Source organism: Nuphar pumila, chromosome 5 (genome assembly GCF_984573655.1).
Source record: "Nuphar pumila chromosome 5, dmNupPumi1.hap1.1, whole genome shotgun sequence".
NCBI lineage: Eukaryota > Viridiplantae > Streptophyta > Magnoliopsida > Nymphaeales > Nymphaeaceae > Nuphar > Nuphar pumila.
Window position 1 is genome coordinate 121,028,531 of NC_143253.1, and position 25,156 is coordinate 121,053,686.

A 25,156-nucleotide genomic window follows, 5' to 3' on the forward strand; every position below is an offset into this window, starting at 1 on the left:
AAGAAAATAAAAGTTTGCCTATGAGAAGTTTTAATATGATATTTTTTTTAAATTGAAAATTTTCACTTGTTTGGATAGCATGAGAAAAATAAAATGAAAAACTTTAAAAAACGAGAGTGGAGGAGGTGGTGGTGGCAGAGCTTCTTTGGTGCAATTTTTTGAGGAGTGGGTGATGGTGAGTAGTGTTGGTGAGATGGATAGCGATGATGGTGGTGAAAAATCATCGTGGAGTGCTGGTGGTGAAGCTTCTTCGGTATTGTTTGTCAGAATGTGAGTGATGGATGGTGGTGATTAATGGTGGGAAGGGCAGTTTTTCAGGAGGTGGGTGGTAGTGGTGAGATGGATGGTGGTGGTGAAAAATCATCATGGGTTGTAGTGATGGATCTTTTCCAACACAAATTTTCAAAAGATAAGTGATAGTGAGTGGTAGTGGTGAGATAGACGGTGGTGATGGATAATAAAAAATCATCACGTGGAGGGCAGTTTTTTGAGAGTTGGGTGATAGTGGCGGTGAGATTGATGATCATGATGGTGGTGGTGAGATGGTTGGTGGGGAGTGGATCTCACAATTTTCTCTTGTTTGAAAACATTCCTCCTCAATGGAAGAACGTTTTCTATAAAAAAGTATACTTTTTATGAAACTCTCTAAGATAAGTTTTCTCTCGTTTGAAAGGGTAAAAAAAAAACCGTACAATTTTTTCATTTTGTATAACTTTTTTTACATCCTTTTCACTTCCAAACTTGCATTAAGGGTACATTTGAAAAAGAAAAACTTTCATAAGAAAATAAAATTTTGTTTACGGAAAGTTTTGATATGATAATTTTTCTAAATGAAAAATTTTCACTTGTTTGGGTAGCATGAGAAAAATAAAATGAAAAATCTTTAAAAATATGAGAGAGAGGAGGGTGGTGGTGGAGCTTTTTCGATACATTTTTTTTGAGAGGTAGGTGGTGGTGGTGGAGCTTCTCAGACACAATTTTCCGGGAGGTGGGTGATAATAGGTAGTAATGGTGGTGGTGAGATAGATGGTGAAAAATCGTCGTGGATAAGGTAATTTTTTTGGGAGCCGATTGATGGTGAAACTTTTCCAGTGTCATTTTTTGGGAGGTGGGTGATAGTGATGGTGGTGAGATGGATAGCCATAATAAATAGTAAAACAATATCGTGGGGACTCAAGAGAGTGATTTTATGGGGGGGTGGGTGATGGTGGTGAGAAGAATGATGGTGGTAAGGATGGATGGTGGTGGATGGTGATGGTAGTGACACGTATAGAGAATGCTTTGTATAAAAAAAAAATTGAAAACATTTTTTTACTCTACCCGAGTATTTTTTATAAAAAAAAATATTTTTTTAAAAAAAACTTTCTCCGAGACCATTGTTATCTTATTTAAGAGGGTCGAAGTAAAATTTTTTTTTTGGTATCACTTCTCCTCCTTTATCCACTCCCACTTAGTGTGTTAATAGTAGGGGGTACGAAGATGCGGGATGGGTAGAACCGAACTCTATTTTCTTTTAAATTTTCAATCAATAGTACGCCAAAGACCCGACAAGGAGGCAATTGGAGCACGAGCGATGGAGCATTATTGAGCCCGAGAGAGCGAGCGAGCCCCCACGCAAGGCACGGAAGCGTTGCGTCCTCGCGAGAGCGATGCGGTCGTTGAGGAGCGCATTAGTCGGTGGTGCAGCAGCAGCCTTGCCCTCCCTCGCCTCCATCCTTCGTCGTAGCTCCTCCTCCTCCTCCCTTCTGCTGCGGAGCTTCCGCTGCCTGTCGATGTCGTCGTCGTCGTCGTCGTCTTCCAGACTCTTCGTCGGAGGATTATCGTGGGGAGTGGACGAGAAGTCTCTGAGGGATGCCTTCTCTTCCTTCGGAGAGGTCACCGAGGGTACTCTCTCTCTTTCTCTCTAAATGAAGCAAATGATGACCAACTTCGGCGAACGTCTGCAAATCATATAGAGTAAGTTGGCTCACCGCAATATGATCATTGTCGTGTTCAAGGGGTGCTTAGATGCATCCACTTGTCCAGAAAAGTGGGATAAGTTGGGACCCCGCAAGTCACATAACCAGAAAAATGGGATAAGTTGGGATATCGGGTACTACAGCAAGTCATACCCAGAAAAATGGAATGAGTTGGGATATTGAAAGATCATGGGTGTCATGTTCAAGAGGCCATTGAATACGCCTACTTATCCCGCTTTTCTGGAAGGGTGGGATCAACATAGAGCAGTATCCCAAATTATCCCACTTTTCTGGATGGTGGTTGTTGTATCCAGAGTCCAAACGCCTTCTGAAGCTATATACTTGGTTTCTGTTTAGTGAACTATGGCACAAGGAATTGGGCCTAGTATTCTTAGGTGCTGCCAATCCACTACGCTCCCTGATGGGCCTAGTGTAGGAAAGCGTCTATTAGGAACTCCCCATACTTGGATAATGGGTAGCTCTGGGCTATTCATCTATGCGGTTGCTTGGTTCCATGAACAACCATAATTTTAATCGTTCGACCAAAGCATTTCGACTCTCCATCTTCTTGGCAAGTATCGGGTATATAAGGTTACATGTATTTCCATGAATCAATTAGAACAGTGATTCGAGATTCTTTCATGGAATTTTTTCCAATGAAATTATGTGCATTTTGCTCAATCAATTGAAAATCATGTGTACAACTGGTAGATTTGGGCTTCTATGCATCTTGGTTTAGATTTTGTCTGCCAATTTCATGAACTAGTCATGTAGCATTTTTTCCCCTGCATATTCTGGTAATTGAGGTGTTGTCCATGGATAATGGTACGATCATTTAGTTGTTTTCATCCAGTTACTTTGTGTCTATTCTATTCATTTGCAGCTTGTTTGGTTACTATGTTCTAATCATGAAGCAGGATTAATTATTTGCTTTTTTTGCTGATCTATGTTCTAAATCATGAAAAAGGATTAACTGTTTCCTTTTTTCACTGATCTACTTGAAAAGATCAAATTTTGAATTATATGACATGAATATTTGATGATCTTGGGGTTTTGTTGGATGCCAATAAAAATGCTCCGATAAAGAACCTTGTTTGTTTGATATTTGTGTTCAATCCAAGTTCAATAGGTCTAAGAGCAGTTTCAAGAGAGGAAGAAGAAAATGTTGGCGGTAATACTTAGTTGTCATGGTTGGATTAGGATAAATTCTGAAAAATGTAGCAGTTGTGCATTGGGTTGCAAACATTCAAACGATCCTAACCTGATTGTTTGGGGAGTTTGTTAGAGGCAAATGAGGAGGCTGAATATCTCTTGCTTAAGAGATCTAAAGGTTTTACTAAACTGCTGGAGCATGCAACATCTATTGAAGCAATGCTTGCATGACGTGGATCCCTCAAAATGGTCTGCCTATCATGACCCCTTTCTTAATCTATTGGATATGTTGAGTAAATGCCAACAACATCAATCCATCCACTTCATTGATGTTAGGGGTTTCTTGTGAAGTCTCAGGTGAGAAGTATTAGTGCTCTTTTGTTTGAGGGTGCCCTTTTCTCCACCTTTTTTTCTCTGTGTCCTTGATAGCTGACTTGGGGGAGGGTAAAGGGGCCAAGGGAAGTGGGGTGGATGCCAGTGCTAAGGAAGAGATCAAGGCATATCAAGATAATCCTGCAAATGTTCAATGATCTATTGGTGTGAACCTTGTTTAATGTTAAGTTTCAGAGCAAGGAAAGAATGAGTTTTCTGTAACTTTGAAAGAGTCCAAACTTGTTTATGGAGTTCTTTTAGCTTTTATGAAAAGGGTTCTTTGGGGGTTAGGAAAGTTAAGTTCGTTAAAGATTGTATCTCTGTTAAGGATCATTCCTAACCTCTCTCGACTAAGGAGGTGGTGGCCCAAGAGTCCATCATGGTTACTTCTATTCCTATGCTGCTGAGAAGTTGGACCAAACAAATGAAGTTTGCTGTGGTAGGTGTCATTGAATCCAAAATGGGAAGTGTTGATGTAGTATCATAAACAGCATGTCAAGGATTTGTGAGTTTGCTTACAGACCATCCAAAGAAAGATATAGCGGTATTAGAGTGTTGTGGCAAAGGGACCTAGTGAGCAACTGTGTAGAGTTGGGTGTTTTAATCTCCACCAGATTTCAAAAGGGATTGAAGGATGAGCCCTTCATTCTTATGGTTGTTTACAAGTTACAACCAAATGACTGCAAATAGAAAACACGACTTTTGGAAGAAGCTACAATTGTTGATATCACAATTTACCATGCCTTGGTGTTTGTTATTGGATTTCAACTTTGTCCTGCTTATAGGAGATTGTAGTTCTTCAGTAGTTAGTACTTAGATGCATTGCATCCAGGGGTTTGTATACGATGAAAGTCTCATCAGTGCTTCATTTAGGGGTTGCAGATACTCTTGGTCCAGCAATAGGCTTTAGCCCTTTCTTGACAGATTCTTGGTTTTAAATGAGTTCATTGATATGCACCATGGTTTGAATGGGTGGATCTAATTCCACACACTATTTTAGACCATGATACTATAATTCTGGGGTGGGAAAATAGTGAAGCAAGGGGATCACCATTTAGACTTGAAGCTTGGTGGTTGACTATGCTCAGCTTTAAGGAGAAGGTTGGGGATTGGTGGCCTTACCAGTACTAGGACAATTGGCACGTTGGTGGTTATGAAGGAAGCTATTCATGATAAAAAGGTAAAACACAGGCTGGACCAAAAACAAATGTAACAAAAAAATTAACTATATTGACAACTGAGAGAAGGATTTATGTAGCTTGTAAGAGAGGCAAAAGGACACTGACCAGATTTAGGGAGAAATCGAAAGTTTAGCTGGGATTAAGACATGACAAATAAGAGAAGAACTAAAATGGAAGCAAATGTTAAAGTATGTATATATAAATATATATATATATATACATATACTTATATATATACATACGTATATATATACATATACTTATATATATACATACGTATATATATAAGTATATATATACATATATGTATATATATACATATTTTCTTTTTTGTTTTCTTTTTCTCCAAATACCCGGTAGGGGTATTTTGGTAAATCCCCATGTAATCCTTCCCCTTTTCCTTTTCTCTTCTTTTTTACTTTTTCTTTTTCTTTTTTTTTCTTTTTTGTTTTGCATATTGTAAGACTACAAGGGGCCCCACTCATCTTGTCGTTGGGGCCCCAACAACTAGATGGGAGCCCCCTTGTGGTCCCTTCTCTTTGGTTTCCTCCTCTATAAATAGAGGAGGCTTTCTCTTGTATTTGTAAGGTTTTTTCACCCTCTTCTTTCTTTCTTTCTTCAATAATATCCAACTTATGACTTTTAGTCATTTTCCCCTTTAGTGGGTTTTGTATACACTTTTAGTGTTTGTGTTCTTGGCTCTTGAGATCACTCTTCAAGAGTGGTTTGCTTTATTGGTGCTTCCGCCCTTTTTCATTACATGGTATCAGAGCAAGGTTGGTGATTGGGCTTCTCTTCTTTTTTGGTGTCTTGGGACGTGTGCCTCTCAGGCTTTTGAAGAAAGAAAGACTATTCAGTACCTATGGAGCGCGAATCTAAAGTAGAGCTCTCTTTTAAGCTCAATGGATCCAATTACCTTATGTGGGCCTCCGCTATGGAAAATCATCTAAGAGGTAAGAAACTTTGGGGTTTTGTTATGGGAACTACTCCCGAACCCTCTCTTGTTCTCACTAAAATTGAAAGTGGGATTGAAAAAGCTTTAGATGACGATGAACGCATCAAAGCTATCAATGACCATCAATCCAAAGTTGAGGATTGGGAAAGTAACCATGCCAAAATTTTGGCATGGTTTATGAACAATGTAGACCTAAAAAATTGTGCCAATATTGCTAAATTTAGAAGAGCCAATGAGGCATGGTTCTTTCTTAAGGGTATGTATACCCAAATGGATCTAACTAGACAATTTTTTTGTCAAGAAAAAATTCGTTCTACTAGACAAGCGGATATGAGTGTCCGTGATTACTTTAGTTCTTTAACCCCTCTTTGGGATGAGCTTGTTCTTCTTGAACCCAAATGGGTGGCTCCGGAAGATATTGAGTTGAGAAGAGAACAAATTGAAAATGAACATTTTTTCCAATTTCTCCAAGGTCTTCGGCCGGAATTTGAACAAGTTAGGGCATCCCTTCTTCATAGAAGTAAAGCCTTACCCATTGAAGACGCTCTTGCCGAAGTATGTCAAGAAGAAACTCGTATTGGCATAAGTATTAAGAGTGATGAAGTTTTGGCCGTTACTAGGCCCGGATCAAATGTAAAAGCATATAGACCTCCTCACTTTAACAAAAATAATGGATATAGAAAGGGAGTGATTTGTCACTATTGTAATGAACCGGGACACATCAAGCCGGTTTGCCCAAAGCTTAAAGGAAAAGTGGCCGCGGTTGGATAAAATTCTCCAAAGAAGGAAGAAGAAAGTGTCAAAGAAGGAGATATCAAATAAACTCTTAATCATATCTCCGAAGTTCTCCAACATCTTCTCAAGACTTCTTCATCTTCAACATTAGGAGCCGCCATCGCCTATTCTTCATCATCTCCAAGTATGTGGATACTAGACTCCGGTGCTTCTTTTTATATAACATCTCATAAAAACTCTCTTTCTAATATCTCTTCCGAACCCATATCTTCTTATGTTTCAACGGCCGATGGGACATCTTTAAAAATTGAAAGTATTGGAACATTTGATTTTAAAACTTCTCAAAACCTTTTCGTTCCTAAAGTAAGAGTCGTTCCAAAAATTAATCAAAATCTTTTTTCCGTTTCCCAAATCACCGATCATGGATGCCAAGTCTCTTTCTCACCTAAAGATTGCACCGTGCTGGATCTCCAGTCAGGGAAGCTGATTGGGCAAGGCCATAGAAGGGGTGATCTTTATTTTATGGACTTTTTGACTCTTCTATCGAAGTCATTTTGCAATCTTATAAAGGACAAAAGTATTGGAATTTGGCATGAGAGGCTTGGTCATCCAAATTTTATAAAGATGTCTCTTTTTCCTTTTTTGAACAATACTTGTAAAGACAAACACATGACTTGTAAAGATTGTATTTTTGGGAAATCTAAAGCTATTCCATTTCTTCAAAGAAATTATGTCACCACTCGGCCTTTTGAACTTGTTCATTCCGATGTATGGGGACCTTCCCCTATTTTATCCAAAGGAGGATTTTCGTATTATGTGGTCGTTATTGATGACTTCACTCGATTTACATGGATTTACTTCTTAAGTCGCAAATTTGAAGTTTTCTCCTTCTTTAAAGAATTCCATGCAATGGTTAAAAATTAATTTTTAGGAAATCTATCCATTCTTAGATCCGATTCGGGAGGCGAATATATGTCTAATGAATTTCAAATCTATTTGAAAGAAAATGGTATTTGCCATCAACGTTCTTGTCCAAACACTCCGCAACAAAATGGTCTTGCGGAAAGAAAGCATAAACACATAATAGAAACCACAAGAACTTTATTAATTTCAAAAAACATTCCAAAATCCTTTTGGGCCGAAGCGGTTCTAACCTCAACATATCTTATCAATAGAACTCCTTCATCTTCTTTGAAAAATCTTTCTCGATTTGAAAAACTTTATAATATGTCTCCCGATTATAAAAGACTAAGAATTTTCGGATGTAAATGCTTTGTTCTAACTCACAAAAATGATAAACTTTCTTCAAGGGAAATTGAATGTATTTTCTTAGGATATGGTGAAAAACAAAAAGGCTATCGATATTTTGACATATTTAAAAACAAACTTTATATCTCAAAAGATGTCACATTTTTAGAAGAAGAAAATGTTTTTTCGCATAAACCAAATGAAAATATTGATTACTCCTTTTTATTTGACTTGTTACCTCAAGAAAAGGTCATAGATGATCATGTTGAATCTAGTGAAACTCTTGAAGAGGATCATTTTGAACCTCCAAATGATGACCAAAATTTAGAAGAAAATATACCAAGGCAAACACAAGTCTACTCTAGAAGGAATGAAAGTAATCCTCCTTGTGCCCTTGAAAAATTCTCTCAAAATGAGTCGATTGAAGAATCCTCTCAAAGAAGATCAAATCGTATTTCTAAAATACCAAATAGATTTGTATCTTATGATTCTTTTTCTCCAAATTTTTGAGCATGTTTGCTAGCCCTTCACTCATTTCATGAACCGTCTCATTATAATGATGCTAAACAATATGCTTATTGGAATGAAGCAATGAAACTGGAACTTAATGCACTTAAAAGGGCACAAACTTGGGAAATCATTGATCCACCCAATGGCAAAAAACCCATTGGATGTAGATGGGTTTTTAAAGTAAAAACTAAGAGTGATGGCTCTTTAGAAAGATATAAGGCTAGGTTAGTAGCCAAAGGGTATGCTCAAGAATATGGGATGAATTATGATGAAACTTTTGTCTCAGTTGCTCGAATGACTAGTGTTCGAGCTCTTATTGCAATAGTCTCTATTAAAAAATGGCCAATTTTTCAACTTGATGTTAAAAATGTTTTTTTAAATAGAAGTTTGAGTGAAGAAGTTTATATGGAACCACCTCCGGGTATGAATTTAAATGGTAAAATTTTAAAATTAAAAAAGGCCTTATATGGACTTAAGCAAGCTCCTAAAGCTTGGTATGACAAGTTTAGTAATGTATTAATCAATTTGGGATTTACTTCTTGTTATACTAATACTGCTCTTTTTGTTAAGAAAACAGATGATTTCATTGTTATTCTACTATTGTATGTTGATGATATGATCATCACTGGGAGTGACAAAAAGGGGGTAAATGATGTGAAGTCTATGTTAAAGGAAACTTTTGATATGTCTGACCTTGGATTCTTGAAATATTTTTTAGGAATTGAAGTGACTTACTCCTCCCAAGGATACATTCTATCTCAAATGAAATTAGCAGCAGACATTTGTACTAAGTCAGGAGTATCTGATGAAAAGAAAGTTGAGACTCCTGAAGTTATCAATGCAAAACTGAGACTTGAAGATGGTGTTCTACTTGAGGATCCAACCCCCTATCGTCAATTAATTGGATTTCTTACCTATTTATCCATCACCCGTCCAGATATAGCTCATGCGGTTCATGCTGCAAGCCAGTTTCAGCATGCGCCTACTTCAGTTCACATGGCGGCCGTGATGTGAATTGTGCGATACATCAAAAATACCATCTCCAAAGGGCTTTTCTTATCCTCTTCCTCATCTCTTAAATTAACTGCTTTTATTGATGCTGACTGGGGAGGAAATCCAATGATCGTATCTCAACCACTGGTCTTTGCATTTTTTAGGTGAATCTCTCATTTCGTGGAGATGCAAGAAGCGGCAAAAGGTCTCACTATCATCCACTGAAGCTGAATATCGGGCCATGGCAATGACAACTATGGAAATCGTATCGCTTAGAAGTCTCCTTGGTGACATGGGCGTCCTTATTTCCTCTCCCACCAAGCTCTGCTGTGATAACAAAAGTGCGATCTACATTGCAAGCAATCATACTTTTCACGAGCGGACAAAGCATATCGAAATAGATTGCCATTATGTTCGAGACGAATATCTTAGAGGAACTATCACATTACCATACGTTACTTTAGAATATCAATTGGCTGACTTCTTCACCAAAGCGCTCCCAACTCTACGATTTATGTTTCTTCTTAGCAAACTTCCGGTCTTCTCCCCGTAAAGTTTGAGGGGGCGTGTTAAAGTATGTATATATAAATATATATATATATATATACATATACTTATATATATATACATACGTATATATATATACATATTTTCTTTTTTGTTTTCTTTTTCTCCAAATACCCGATAGGGGTATTTTGGTAAATCCCTATGTAATCCTTCCCCTTTTCCTTCTCTTCTTTTTTACTTTTTCTTTTTTTTCTTTTTTGTTTTGCATATTGTAAGACTACAAGGGGCCCCACTCATCTTGTCATTGGGGCCCCAACAGTCATATTTATGATCGTTGGGGCTCCCAACGACTAGATGGGAGCCCCCTTGTGGTCCCTCCTCTTTGGTTTCCTCCTCTATAAATAGAGGAGGCTTTCTCTTGTATTTGTAAGGGTTTTTCACCCTCTTCTTTCTTTCTTCAATAATATCCAACTTATGACTTTTAGTCATTTTTCCCTTTAGTGGGTTTTGTATACAATTTTAGTATTTGTGTTCTTGGCTCTTGAGATCACTCTTCAAGAGTGGTTTGCTTTATTGGTGCTTCCGCCCTTTTTCATTACAGCAAAGTCCATAGCTTTATAGCTATGTCAGGGACCAAAATATGAAGTATTTCATCAATTTGCTTCACAAGGAAGAAAACATATCTAAATAAAATCTATGAGAATTAAAGAGGTTTTTTGTAATGAAATGGCACAGATCTCAGTGCACTCCGTAATCGTATCTAAGAACATAAAACATTTGGATAAAAACATGAGAGCTAAAAGTTTACATGAAAAAGTAAATAAACAATTCTATTCATAATGGACCTATGTCACATGGGTGCAGGTGCGGGGGTGCGACAGGGGCAAAAATGTAAAAATAAATAAATAAATAAATAAATAAATAAATAAATATATATATATATATATATAATTTTGAAGTTTTAACAGTTAACATTGTCATAATATCATTCATTATGCCTGCAATATATCAACTTAAATATCAATCCAATAAGTAAAGCAATTACATAAATCAACCTAAATATCAATCAAATAAGTAAAGCAGAAAAGAACTAAATTACATACCAAAGTATATCTTGATGAAGTAATGGATCTTAATAATTTTCTTCATCATCATCAAATGCATTATTAGAAGGAATACTGGGCTCAACTAAATCCATGTTTGTTATGTTGAAATCATGCTCTCCCTCGAAGTCACACTCTTCTGGGTTTACATTCCAAAATTTGGATGTTTCTTGTCTGCGTTACAAACCCAATTTAAAAATGTTAAATACAATACAAGTATATTTAAATGAAAAACTAAGAAATAATCAAATAACTAAGAGAGCAAATTAATACCTATATTCATCATTGGTTCGCGAAAGTAATCAAAGATTTGAATAAACATATACTAAATCCTCTGCACGCTTGCTGGTGAGTTTGTTTCTCTTCATGTTGTGAATTTGAGAATATGTGCTCCAATTTCTTTCACAACAAGATGAACTAGCAGGCTGCGATAACAATCTTAATGCAAGACGTTGGAGAAGAGGTGTTTCTGATCTAAATGTTGACCACCATGTGATAGGATCTATATTATCTTTTTCTCTCGCGAATAATGCCGGTCCATATAATCTCGAAGATGAAAAATTTCCATATAATCTCGAAGATGAAAAATTTCCAAACTCTTGTGTGACATGATGTAGAAGATATGCTTCTGAAAAAAGTCTTGTCATACACATATTTCTATGTCTTGATAGCTCTTGGTCTAAATTTGGAGGGACACGACCAATACCACCAGCCCGCCACTTATTTGCATAATATTTTGGATTAAGAGAATGTGCCATGCAATGCAAAAGAGTGTTGCTCTTATCTCATCTTCTGATTAAAATTGAATGAATATGATTAAAAAATTCTGAATCATCCAATGCAGGATTTTTTTCTTCATGCTTGAAAACTATAACTTGTATTTTTTCAATCATATTATCCCACATTTCATAAACTCTGTGAAGCATGGGCTCATCCTTATCGATTTCTCTTAACATTTCCCAAATAGGTTGCGTAAATTAAAGGAAGTATACCACTCTATCTCAAAACTCATCATCAAAAATGAATTTTTTAATTTCTTGAGCCTTGATATCATCATCAACACGATAGAATGCTCATTTTTCATCAGTCACCATGTTAATCAAAGCATTCTTCACTCTTTTAATCCTCTTCACCATCACAATGATGGACGCAAAACGTGTTTCAACGACCTTCAACAATTTCAAGTCAGAATGCCTATTAAATATAGCATTAGCACGATGGTGGTTAGCAACAAAATTTCTAATGCTTTTGACATTTCTTTCTAAATCTTCAATCCATGAACATAAAACATATGCTTGTGAATTTTCTTCTTTTTTGGGGTTACAGATGCTCTTTAGGGCCAGATTTAAGTTGTGTGCTAAAAAAATATGAGGGTACTCACTCTTCAAACTCAACGCTACACTTTTACAAACTGGAGCATTGTCTGTAATGATTTGTATCACTTTCTGATCACCCACTTCTTTTATGACTTCTATAAACAATTCCTTCAAATACTCAGCATTTCTATATTCCCCAGATGCATCAACTGCTTTAAAGAATATTGGGCCACTAAGCGAACAAGCAATGAAATTGATCAGTGGACGCCTTTGAATATCTGTCCATCCATCAGACACAATAGAAACTCCAATTTTGCTCCTATGAATATTTTTTAATCTCCAGCAACCTCTCCACATCTGCCCTCTCTTCTGAAAGAAGTGTGGTTCGTATTTTTCTGAACTTGGAGATACATAACCACTCAAATTACAATTTGCCAAGGATGTTACTAAATCCTTCCAATAAGGATTTCTAGCCGCATTAAATGGAAGTGAACTAGAATAAAAATACCTTCCAACTTTTCTATCCAATTCTTCTCTTCCATATGTATTGAATGCTGCTTATATCGTTCCTCTACCTCCTACATTGACTTTTTTTTTTTTTTCAGCATCTTCTTGGTGGCTTGCAAATGGCACTCTAATTGCACAATAATCGACTATTGCCTTTCTCTTCTCATATTCTTCTTGCATTTTCTTGTATTGTCTTCGCATTGCCTCATCAACTTTTCTGCAACCTGAAATGCCATGTCCTGGTATCTTCAACAAATGAACCTTCACTCTTGTGTAAGACCCAACAAAATCTCTTTCGCAGAGCTTGCATCGAAATCTCTTGTTTCCACCACCTCCTTCTCTAGTTTTTGCAAGTTTATCTACATGTACCCATAGCGGCCCCACATCATCAATCCCACTACAACTATCAGCAAAACTAACAGCAGAACTCACATGTTGGGATGAGGATGACGCAAGTCTTTTATCTTTATCCGTCATTTTTATCCTGAAAACACAAAAAAAATACATTCAAAATTTCAAATCAATTATACAGACATTATCTTGATATAAAAATATATATATAATATATTATATATATATAATAAAATCAGGAGCAAGGAGGGGGGATCTACCCCTCCCCTGCCAAAAACAGGGAGGGACTCAGCCCCTCTCCTGAAATAAGAGGGAGCAGGGACGGGGGCTCGACCCCCTCCCCTGCCGACCCAAGAGAAAGAGAGGGTGCAGGGGGGGGGGCTCGACCCGTCCCCTGCCGACACAAGAAGAGAGCTAGAGGGAGCCAGAGGGTACGTACCTGCGACGAGAGGAGAGGGCTCGAGCTGAGCTGCGCAGGAGAAGAGAGGAGAGATTAGGGCAATTTTTTTTTTTGCCCTAATCCTCCTTTTTATCGTTTTTTTAACGCCCGAAACATGGATGAAAATGACCCTAGGTGCATTGACCACACCCAGGGTCGTGTTGACCGCACTCGGTGCCGCACCCGCATCGCGTTGCGTCAACGCGGGTACGACAACTGCTTTGCCGAGTCCCTGTGACTTAGTAATGGACAAAGGAAAATTACATTGAATAACTAGTCATAATGGACACTAGAGATATAAAAAGAAAAATTACATAAGTTATTCACTATATAACCCTCAAAACACACATAAAATACCTAATACTACCCATCACTCTCTTACCTTACAAAGGCACCCACCCACCCATATTTATAGAAAAAAATAAGGGAGAAGAGAGAAATTAAAAGAGAAGAAGAGGAGCCCTTATAGCCGTTGGAGCTAGTTCAACGGCTAGAATTCTAGCCATTGGACTAGCCTCCAATGGCTAGAACAAAGTCAACTTAGGTTGACCAATGTTTTAGTCAACTTAGGTTGACTAAGCTAAATATATATTATATAAATATATATATAATATATATACACGTATACACATACATATATGTATACACACCAAATATACATTTATCTTCACCCCCCTCAAACTTACAAAGAAACCCATTATATAAAATGTCTTCCATGGACTTTATAAGGTTCTTTCATTTGATGTTTCTTTAAAGGGTGCTTAATCATACATTCCATAATCACAAAAAGGATCTTTAATAACATCAATGCTTAAAATACATGCAAGATCTAACAAGAGCGATCTAACAAGAAATAATACTTATATAACTTGTGGACAGAGGATGGCCAAACACACAAACATATAATATGTAGAAAATATTTAATAAGTCAATTTAACCTTTTCAAAAATCATTGAAAGTAAAATATGATAGTCATTAAAAGACTTCGAGTTAAAAAGTTCTTAGTTCACAAGAGAACATAATAGAATACTATCAAGAGATGCAAACAAATGTAACGATAAAGTCATTCTATGAAAAACATGCAGATATATGTCTATCACAAAAGGTCACATTAATGCATATCAATATCATCAATATCATCACAAAGGATTACAAATGATTTTTACACAGCGGAAGATACAAGCAGTGATTTTTATCATTTAATTAAGTGAAGTCAAATACACAAAGATCAATTACACTTGGAAGCAATATCAATCATAAAACTAAAAAGGTTGCTTATGGACCAATTCTAAAAAATAATAATAAGCAAACATTCAAGAGCCCATGCTTAGAAAACAAGCGAAAATACAAAAAGGGATCCCAATGAATATCCACACAAGTACAATAGGAGTGTAGAAGCACTAGTTTGTCAAAAGTAATACAAAGAGAGAACAATTTCAAGAGAAATCAAATGTTCACGATAGCCACTATGGGCGTACACAATATAACACACAAGAAATTTTACTAATGAAGTGCTTAGTAAGGCATTAAACTTATGCAAACTATGCAAGACAATCAATCATGGAATAACTCATGCAACTAAAGCATATACATTGAAAAAATGCATGACAATATTTTAACCATTTCTCATAAAAGAGCAAATGAGTTTAGAAAAATTATGAAGAAATTTTAAAAATCTAATACATCATAATGAATGAATTTTGCAAATTAAAATACTAGTTTGACCACCACAAGTAATCACCTTCTAGGCCTCCAAACCTCAAACATAAGTGTATCAACAACTAGAACAAGAGCATAATCATCATGCCACTAAAGGGCCAAAGACACACACGAAAGTGTGTATAAACATCTCTTGTTTACATATAATGACACTTAAAACAAGTGTATCAATGACTAGAACAAGAGCATAATGTCAATGATGGGCTAAAATCACACACGAAAGTGTAAATAAACATCTCTTGTTTACATATAATGACACTAAAAAATCAAGTGTATTAGCGGCTAGATCGTGAGTATAATGTCAACAATGGGCTAAAATCACACACGAAGGTGTGAATAAACATCTCTTGTCTACATATAATGATACTAAAAAATCTTGTGTATCAATGACTCGATCAAGAGTATAATGCCAACAATGAGCTAAAATCACATACGAAGGTATGAATAAACATCTCTTGTCTACATATAATGACACTTAGATAAAAGGCATAATAGGAGGAAACACAAAAGGTAAGAAAGCTTGTAATGCAAACACACTAATGTTACCAATAAGAATATCAATTTTAACAATCTTTCGAAACATCATGGTTTTAAATAATAGATTGCCATCACAAATAAACAAATTTATAAGCATCCATAATAATAATGATGGTCACACAACAAATGAGTGATACAACACACTTATAAATCCAGAGATTTAAACAACCGTCAGTTAGAGCCAAACTATAAGTTGACAGTCTAAACTGACATAAAACTAGGTGCATACAAGTCACCTCAACAAACATCTTTGAATCAAATAACAAGGCCAAGAGAAATGATGCATCATATAAAATTCTGTGATGGACAATCCAAATGTCATAAAAAGACAATACATACTAACTTAATTCATTTTCCAAATATTCGAGTTCATATCAAATATACAATTTAAAAAGACAATCAAATCAAATTTAATAAAGTTAGTTAAAAACCTTAGCATAAAAATTTGTGCAATCATATGCACAATAATATTTCAATTGATGCAATTTTATGCGATACATGATATCTTATGATAATTTTCACAAATTTTAGCGAGTCATGCCCAATATAGGCACTCTACATAGAGAAAAAATTATAAATCTATCAACAATAGACCAATGCACTAAGCACATCACATACAAAAGGTCAATAAGTCTCATTAAAGAGACAAAAGCACATATGATAAGAGGTTAGAGCTAAATCATAAGTCTACTATGAGACAATTGAAAGCAAACATGTAGAAATTCATAAAGATCTACATATAGAAATAACATACATAATGATCTCTAATCATGAACCCAACAAATATGAAGATTTACGTATAAAAATAACATACATAATGATCTCTAATCATAAACCCAACAAATATGAATTTTTCAAGTAAAATATCAAAGCGTAAGAGAGAAATCACTAGGAGTTGTAAGAGTGCACAAGTTCCCCAATCAATAAATCACCAATGGACAAAAAACACATAAATCCACTAAGGACTAAATGATAAGTATAAAAGAAAAAATAAGTTTTAACAATGCTCAAGAGGACGCATAAGCACAATAATCCACTAAGATAAACACATTTAATATTTTAAAAATATACATTCAAGTATATTATAACAAGCCATACTTAATACTCATAAAAATTACTTGAGACATATATCATGTAAGGAAACAAGGTCCTCCAGAATATATTCACCGAAATAACAAGAGTGGACATTCGAAGAGTTCCACCAAAGCACCAAAGGAATACATAAGCCACAAAATGGGCTTACACACAAACTCCCACTAAAAGGGCAAAACACAAAGAATAAAATAATATTTTATTGATCAATTTATGCAAGAAGGCATATACCATGAGATTTCACAAGTCATTAATTTTGAAAATAATCTTAATAAATTGTATAATGATGGAGTCATTATCACTCACACGTACATGAAATAACACATTCATATGATGATAGAAAAGACCTATATGAGAGCATAATATCTTGGTTTCATAATTAAAAATAACCTAAAGAAACATCATAATATATTAACAATCCCAAGGTAGTCCATGTATACACATACATTAAGGAACATTCAAACATGAAATTTAATATTTTGCAAAACATGAACATATATAAGATTTTAAGAAATTACATATATTTGCAAAAATATAGTTTTTCACTATATATTCATAATTCAAAAACACATATTTCATATATCAAAAGATAACAATCTCTATGTATTCTAATTTCAAAAGAAAACATGTAATATTATCATAATCCATTTAGAACCCCCCCCCACCATACATTTAAAGGTAGAAAGACAAAGATACCTACCAGAATGTGAAATCCTTGAGTCCATACCAGTGTTGTGAAAAGCGTTGAGGCGTAGCGAGGCGCTCCACCAAAATCTGAGGCGAGGCGTAAAGCGTACGCCTCAATTTTTTTTTTAAAAATAAATAAAAAAACTATAAAAAATATTTAAAATTATAAATAAATAAAAATTGCTTTATTGATAAAGCAACGACCATCGTAAAATCAATAATTTCACTGGTGACAAAATAATATGCATGAAAAACATGATGCATCTTTCCTACACCAACACTTTATTCCTTTAAAGAACCCCAAAAATAGAAGCCAATATCCATTTTGGCTCCCACAATGCATAATGACAAAAGTTAAAAACGGCAAAATCTCGGGAGTCATTTTGTATCAGCCAAAAGATAATAAAAATATTATGCGTCAAACAGAACATGACATGTGTTAAAACTATTAAAATAATATTTAAAATATGAAAATTTTGAATTTTCATATTTTTTATATTTATTAAAAAACAGCTGATTCAGGGTGATGCATAGTGATTTTCTGCAGATACGATACATATTGACCAACAACATTGGGCTCCCCAAGGCCCCAGATAGTCCAGACTCAGTATCACGTATGTTCCAATCGGTAGTTGGATCTGGTTAACAGTCATTCCAAGTCGAGTGCTGCTCAAGTTCGGTCCACACGTGCCTGACCAATGATTCTAGGGGTTCAAATGGATATGGTGCAAAGTTGGATCCATAATCCAATCTGACAAATTATTACCAGACATGGAGATATGAACTTACATTATCAAATTCTCTTGATTCTTCTTGAGAATTGGATCGAAACTTTCTACCAAATATACACTTAATTGGATACGGAGCAAATCCGATATCTGTTTCCATATCTACATGTAAAACTCTTGGCTTCAACTTATGTAGACATTTTCACACCTTAGGGAGCAAACTAGCAGAGGCTAAGGTGAAAAAATTTTGGACATAGGTCTCATGAGCAAATCCTGTGGCACAGGGAAAGCTTTGGGGTTCTTTAACCCAACCCGGATCCAGCACCCACCAGACCCCCGAATTTTTTTTCTAGAAAAAACCCCTTACCGGGGTTCTTCCTCACCGCCTCTCTCTCTCTGCTCATCGCCTCTCCTTCGTGCATCGCCACCCGTCGGACTCCGGTGAGTCCCCTGTAATGAGATATTGCGGAAATATAAAGAGTGCATACAAGCACTTACAACAATGAATAAAAGAGACAATATCACAAGTCCACAAAGGGACAATACAAGCACAAGCCTTTAAGAAGGCAACAATATAAAAAGCCTCTTATTGAGAAGAGAGAAAGCTCTCAAGAATAATAAATATACAAGGGGATCACCCCTATTTATACAAAAGGGAGAGGAGAGAAGGGGAGGCAAAATGCCTCAAAAGGAGAGCCCAAAAGGGGGCTCCCATGGAGTCGTTGGGAGCCCCCAACGGTCACATTTGTGACCGTTGGGGGCTCCAACGACTCTATGGTTGGAGCCCCTTTTGTTATATAAAAAATAAAAAAAATAAAAAAAGAAAAATACATTTTAGCAAAATCTGAAAATAGTTGTTTTCTAAAACAACTAGTGAAATTACAAAAATACCCCTATCGGGTATTGATGTAATATACAGAATATATATATATATATATATAAGATACATTTTAACACCTCCCCTCAAACTTTACGGGGAAATGACGGAAAGTTTGCCAAGAAGAAACATGAAGCGAGGAGCCGGAAGAGCTTTAGTGAAGAAGTCCGCCAACTGATATTCTGAAGTGACATAGGGAAGAGCAATAGTTCCTCGCAAGAATTCGTCACGAACATAGTGGCAATCCATTTCGATATGTTTTGTACGCTCATGAAAAGTATGATTGCTCGCAATATAGATGGCACTCTTGTTGTCGCAACATAGCTTTGAGGCTTCGGTAATATCAACTCCCATGTCTTTAAGCAAACTGCGAAGCCATACAAGTTCCATTGTCGTGGTTGCCATAGCCCGGTACTCAGCTTCAGTGGATGATAGTGAAACTTTCTGCTGCTTCTTGCATCGCCAGGCAATCAAAGAGTCTCCTAAAAAAACACAAAAACCAGTAGTTGAGACTCGATCATTGGGATTACCTCCTCAATCTGCATCAGTATAAGCAAGAAGATTCAAAGAAGAAGAGGAGGATAGAAATAGCCCTTTATTGATGGTATTCCGAATGTAGCGGATGATTCGGAGAACGGCACTCATATGCACAGTTGTAGGAGCATGCTGAAATTGGCTAACAGAGTGAACCGCATGAGTGATATCTGGTCTGGTGATGGTTAAATAGGTAAGAGACCCAATGAGTTGTCTGTAAGGTGTGGGATCTTCCAGAAGAACCCCATCCTCCAACCGCAATTTGGCATTAATAACCTCGGGAGTCTCTACTTTCTTATCATCAGAAATTCCAGACTTAGAACATATATCTGCAGCAAGCTTCATCTGTGACAAAATATATCCTCTAGGAGAATATGCAACTTCAATTCCAAGAAAATATCTGAGAAATCCTAAGTCAAACATATCAAAATTATTTTTTAACATATTTTTAACATTAATAATACTATTTTGATCATTCCAAGTGATAATCATATCATCAACATAAAGCAACAAAATTACGATACTAGAACCTGCATGTTTAACAAAAAGAGCAGTGTCAGTATAACAAGAGTGAAATCCTAACTTTATCATGATATCACTAAAACGATCATACCAAGCCTTAGGCGCTTGTTTAAGGCCATACAAGGCCTTCAAAAGCCGAAGAGTTTGACCTTGCTTAATATTTATTCCGGGTGGCGGATCCATATAAACTTCTTCACTTAAACTTCCATTTAAAAAAGCATTTTTTACGTCAAGTTGATAAATAGGCCATTTTTTGGTTGATGCAACAACTATTAAGGTCCTGACACTGGTCATTCGAGCTACGAGAGCGAATGTTTCTTCGTAATCAATGCCATATTCTTGGGAGTATCCCTTATCTACTAATCTAGCTTTATATCGTTCTAAAGAGCCATCGCTTTTTGTTTTAACTTTGAAGACCCAGCGACAACCAATAGTTTTTTTGTTTGAGGGTAGATTAACTATTTCCCAAGTATTGGCCTTTTTTAATGCATTAAGTTCAACTTGCATTGCTTCAACCCAATGAGGTATAGATTTAGCTTGATTATAGTGTGTTGGTTCAAAATAAGAATGTAGGGTTATTAAACATGCCCGATAGTTGGGAGTTAAGGAATCATAGGATACAAACCTATTTGGGGGTATTGATATTCTAGAAGAATGCCTAACTTGTGGTTCCTTAGTGGATTCAGAAATTTGAGAGTATTTTTCGAGGGCACTAATAGGATTTTCTTGATTTCTTCTTCAGTAAACATTTATATTGGTATCACTATCATGAACATTTATATTTAAATCACTATCATTTGAGGGAGTTATGTCGAGAGGGGATACATCATGAGAATGATCAATGTTTTCAAGAAAATCTTCTTGTATGTCATCAATAAGATCATATAAGAATATATAGTCATTTCATTTGTTTCTTCTAGTTTATCAAAACCGTTTTCTTCTTCTAGAAATGTTACATCTTTTGAAATATATAGTTTATCATTCTTAAAATCACAACATCTATACCCTTTTTGATTTTCACCATATCCCAAAAAAACACATTCAATTGCTTTTGGAGACAACTTATCCCTTTTATGTAATAGGACAAAACATTTGCAACAAAAAATACGAAGACGATTGAAATCGGGTGAAAATTTAAAGAGTTTTTCATAGGGAGAAACATTTTTTAACTTAGAAGAGGGCATTCTGTTGATTACATAGGTTGACGTTAGAACGGCTTCGGCCCAAAACTTCTTTGGAATATTTCTAGAAATAAGTAATGTTCTAGCGGTTTCTATAATGTGACTATGTTTCCTTTCCGCTTGGCCATTTTGTTGGGGAGTCCTAGGACATGACTTTTGATGGCAAATGCCATTTTGGGTTAAATAGTTTTGGAATTCGTGAGATAAGTACTCGCCACTGGAATCGGATCTTAAAATAGATATGTTACTTTGAAATTGATTTTGAACCTCTTTATGAAAATCTTTAAAGAAAGTAAATACTTCCGATTTATGACTAAGGAAATAAATCCAAACATACCGAGTAAAGTCATCAATAAACGTAACATAATATGAATAACCCCCTTTAGACATAACCGGAGAAGGCCCCCACACATCCGAATGCACCAATTCAAAAGGCCTTGACGAAAGAAAAGTTCTAGTTGGAAATGGAGTAGACTTCATTTTTCCAAAAATGCAATCTTTGCAATTAATTTCTTTTTCCTTACAAATTTTGTTTCCAAAAGGAAAGAGATACATTTTAGAATAACTTGGATGACCAAGTCTTTTATGCCAAGTTTCCATGTTTTTTTCTTGGACATAAGAACAAAAAAAGTTTGTAGGGAGATCAAGATGGTCCATATAATAGAGGTCTCCCTTTCTATGGCCTTGCCCAATCCGCTTCCCGGACCGGAGATCCTGCACAAAGCAACCATTAGATGAAAAAGATATTTCACATTCATGGTCGGCAATTTGAGAAACCGAAAATAAGTTTAAATTTAGTTTGGGAACAACTCTTACTTTTGGAACACAAAAATTTTGTGAATCTTTAAAAGAGCCAATACTTGAAATTTTTAAAAAGGTTCCATCGGCCGTAGAGACACAAGAGTCCTTTGAATTGGTGCAAACATCAATAAGTGCATTTTCATGAGGGGTCATATGAAAAGAAGCTCCAGAGTCAAGGATCCAAGAATACGTACCGGGTGAAGATGATGAAGCAATAGCCGCACCCGATGTGGAGGAAGAAACCTTTAGCATTTGTTGGAGAGCCATAGATATTTGTCCAAGAGTTTCTTTGATGTCATTGTTCTTGCCTTCATCTTCTTTGGTGGTGGTTTCCTCAAGAGAGGCCACTTTAGGCTTGAAGGTTCCAATAAGCTTTGGACAAGTGGGTCTAATGTGACCCGGCTCATTGCAATAATGGCAAACAATCATTTTTCTTCCTCCATTGTAGTTTCCTTGTTTCCCAAAATGAGGAGGCTTATAGGTTCTAACATTATTACCCGGTTTTGATACGGCAAGGACTTCATCAACATGCTTACTCATGCCAAGCCTTGTCTCCTCTTGAGTGATTTCGGCAATAGCATCCTCAATAGGAGGAAAAATAGATCTATGGAGAAGTGAAGATCTCACTTGCTCAAATTCGGGACGTAGCCCAAAAAGAAATTGAAACAATCGCTCTTGTTCCATTTGTTTTTGCCTTAAATCAATATCTTCCATAGAAACCCATTTTGGCTCCAAGAGAGCCAATTCATCCCATAGTGGGTTTAAAGCACTATAATAGTTTTGAATGCTAGAATCACCTTGCTTGGTGGTTCTAATCTTTTCTTGTAAAAAATATGCCCTTGCAAGATCCTTTTGGGTATACATACCCTTCATAAAGGACCAAGCCTCATTGGCTCTACGAAATTTAGCTATATTAGCACATACCTTAAGCTCCACATTGTTCATAAACCACGCAAGGATTTTTGCGTGATTGCTTTCCCAATCTTCCACTTCCTTTTGATGACTTTCAATGGCCTTTAGGCGATCATCTCCTTCAAGAGCCTTTTCTTGACCTTCTTTAATCTTTGTGAGCATAAGCTTAGGTTCCGGAACGGTACCCATGACAAAACCCCAAAGCTTCTTTCCTTTGAGATTATTTTCCATTGCCGATGCCCACATCATATAATTCTTTCCATTGAGCTTGAAGGATAGGTCAATCTTTGTCTCCATGATGTTGCCAAGAAGTGAGAAGATATCCACTAAATATGAAATACACGAACCACACTTTTTCTTCAAGAATCGAGTGGCTCTGATACCATGTAATGAGATATTGCGGAAATATAAAGAGTGCATACAAGCACTTACAACAATGAATAAAAGAGACAATATCACAAGTCCACAAAGGGACAATACAAGCACAAGCCTTTAAGAAGGCAACAATATAAAAAGCCTCTTATTGAGAAGAGAGAAAGCTCTCAAGAATAATAAATATACAAGGGGATCACCCCTATTTATACAAAAGGGAGAGGAGAGAAGGGGAGGCAAAATGCCTCAAAAGGAGAGCCCAAAAGGGGGCTCCCATGGAGTCGTTGGGAGCCCCCAACGGTCACATTTGTGACCGTTGGGGGCTCCAACGACTCTATGGTTGGAGCCCCTTTTGTTATATAAAAAATAAAAAAAATAAAAGAGAAAAATAAAAAAAGAAAAATACATTTTAGCAAAATCTGAAAATAGTTGTTTTCTAAAACAACTAGTGAAATTACAAAAATACCCCTATCGGGTATTGATGTAATATACAGAATATATATATATATATATATATATATATATAAGATACATTTTAACATCCCCGTCCTTTCCTTTTCATCTTCTGTTTTCTTCTCCCCTCCCCCCCCCCCCCCCCCCCCCCCGCCCCCCGACGGCGCCAGCAACAGCAAACCTGCTGATGCCACCGGCCAGGCAGAAGGAGGCTGGGCGGAGGCCCCCGAGCTCGGGTGCCTTCTCCGCCCTTCCGCCATACCTCCCTCTCCGGAGGGTCTTCTGGACGAGCCCAGCTGCAGCTGCCGGTCTGAACTGGCCCGAGTAGAGCTCAGGTTCCCAGCCCCATTGTTGCCGTCGGCTAACTCTCTCCCTCCAAAGCCTCCCCAAGTCCTTAACCAGCTCCACCAGCTTGAAAACAGCAACAGGTGCAGCAATTTTTACCTCCCTCTTGTCGTCTCTCGCCTTGGGCGACGCCGCTTCCACGGCCGACAGAATCGCCATTGCCACGGCAGCCGGAGATGACAACCGTGGACTGGCTCTCCTCGTCCCCATTGTTCCTGCACTGGATCCTCTAAACGGTTGCCATTTATATACAAATGGGTAGTCTTCCCATCAGCAGTCTGATAGTCATTTATCTCGTCGCAGACTTGTCGGTTGCCATTTATCTCGTTGCAGACTTGTCGAAGATCACCGGCTTTGGGTAGGCGATCAAACTTGCCAGAATTTTTTATTTATCGGGCCCTGTTATTAAAAATCTGAGGCGTATACGCCTCACCTTGAGGCGCGCCTCGCCCCGAGGCGTGCGCCTCAAGGCGTATGAGGCGCACGCCTTGGGGCATTTGCGCTTTATGCTTGCGCCTCAAGGCACAAAGGCCCTCGCCTTGAGGCGAGGCGCGCTTTTTGCGCCTTGAGGCGCACTTTTAATAACACTGGTCCATACCATTCATAAATACGAATACCATGATGCCAAGGCTCTGATACCATGTAAGGAAATGTCACGGATCTCAACACACTCTATAATGGTCTTGAAGAACATAAAACATTTGGATAAAAACATGTGAGCTAGAAGGTTACATGAAAAAGTGAATGAACAATTTTATTCATAATGGACAAAGGAAAATTACATTGAATAACTCTAGTCATAATGGACACTAGAAATACAACAACAACAACAACGCCTTCATCCCAAAAAAATTGGGGTCAGCGATATGAACCAAAAAAGAAATTCATTTTGGGTCTTCCACATGAATCCTTTTCCTCCAATCATTTCTATCCAACGCCATGTCCTCGGTGAGGTTCAAAGCATTCATATCCTTTCCTATCATCTCCATCCAAGTCTTTCTAGGCCTACCCCGACCTCTTTTAACTAATATATTTTCCCATTTCTCCAACCTTCTAACTGGAGCATCAT

At 36.8% G+C, this 25,156-nt stretch overlaps 2 protein-coding genes across 3 annotated transcripts in view; one reads left to right on the plus strand and one right to left on the minus strand.

The window, feature by feature from the left end:
- The first annotated feature begins 1,626 nt into the window (after positions 1 to 1,626).
- The window catches only part of LOC149838417 (glycine-rich RNA-binding protein 4, mitochondrial-like), a 30,592-nt gene continuing 7,062 nt past the window's right edge, over positions 1,627 to 25,156 (plus strand). For both annotated transcript variants that reach the window (XM_090006589.1, XM_090006590.1), the window contains exon 1: positions 1,627 to 1,884. In XM_090006589.1, the coding sequence (XP_089862715.1) occupies positions 1,650 to 1,884 (235 nt within the window). In that variant the 5' untranslated portion in view covers positions 1,627 to 1,649. The remainder of the gene's footprint in view (positions 1,885 to 25,156) is intronic.
- Positions 21,761 to 23,685, minus strand: LOC149838418 (uncharacterized). The gene is made up of 2 exons (XM_090007685.1): positions 22,200 to 23,685; positions 21,761 to 21,918 (listed from the first exon to the last, which is right to left on the minus strand). The coding sequence occupies exons 1-2, from the start codon at positions 23,335 to 23,337 to the stop codon at positions 21,881 to 21,883; spliced, it is 1,176 nt and encodes a 391-aa protein (XP_089863811.1). The 5' UTR covers positions 23,338 to 23,685; the 3' UTR covers positions 21,761 to 21,880.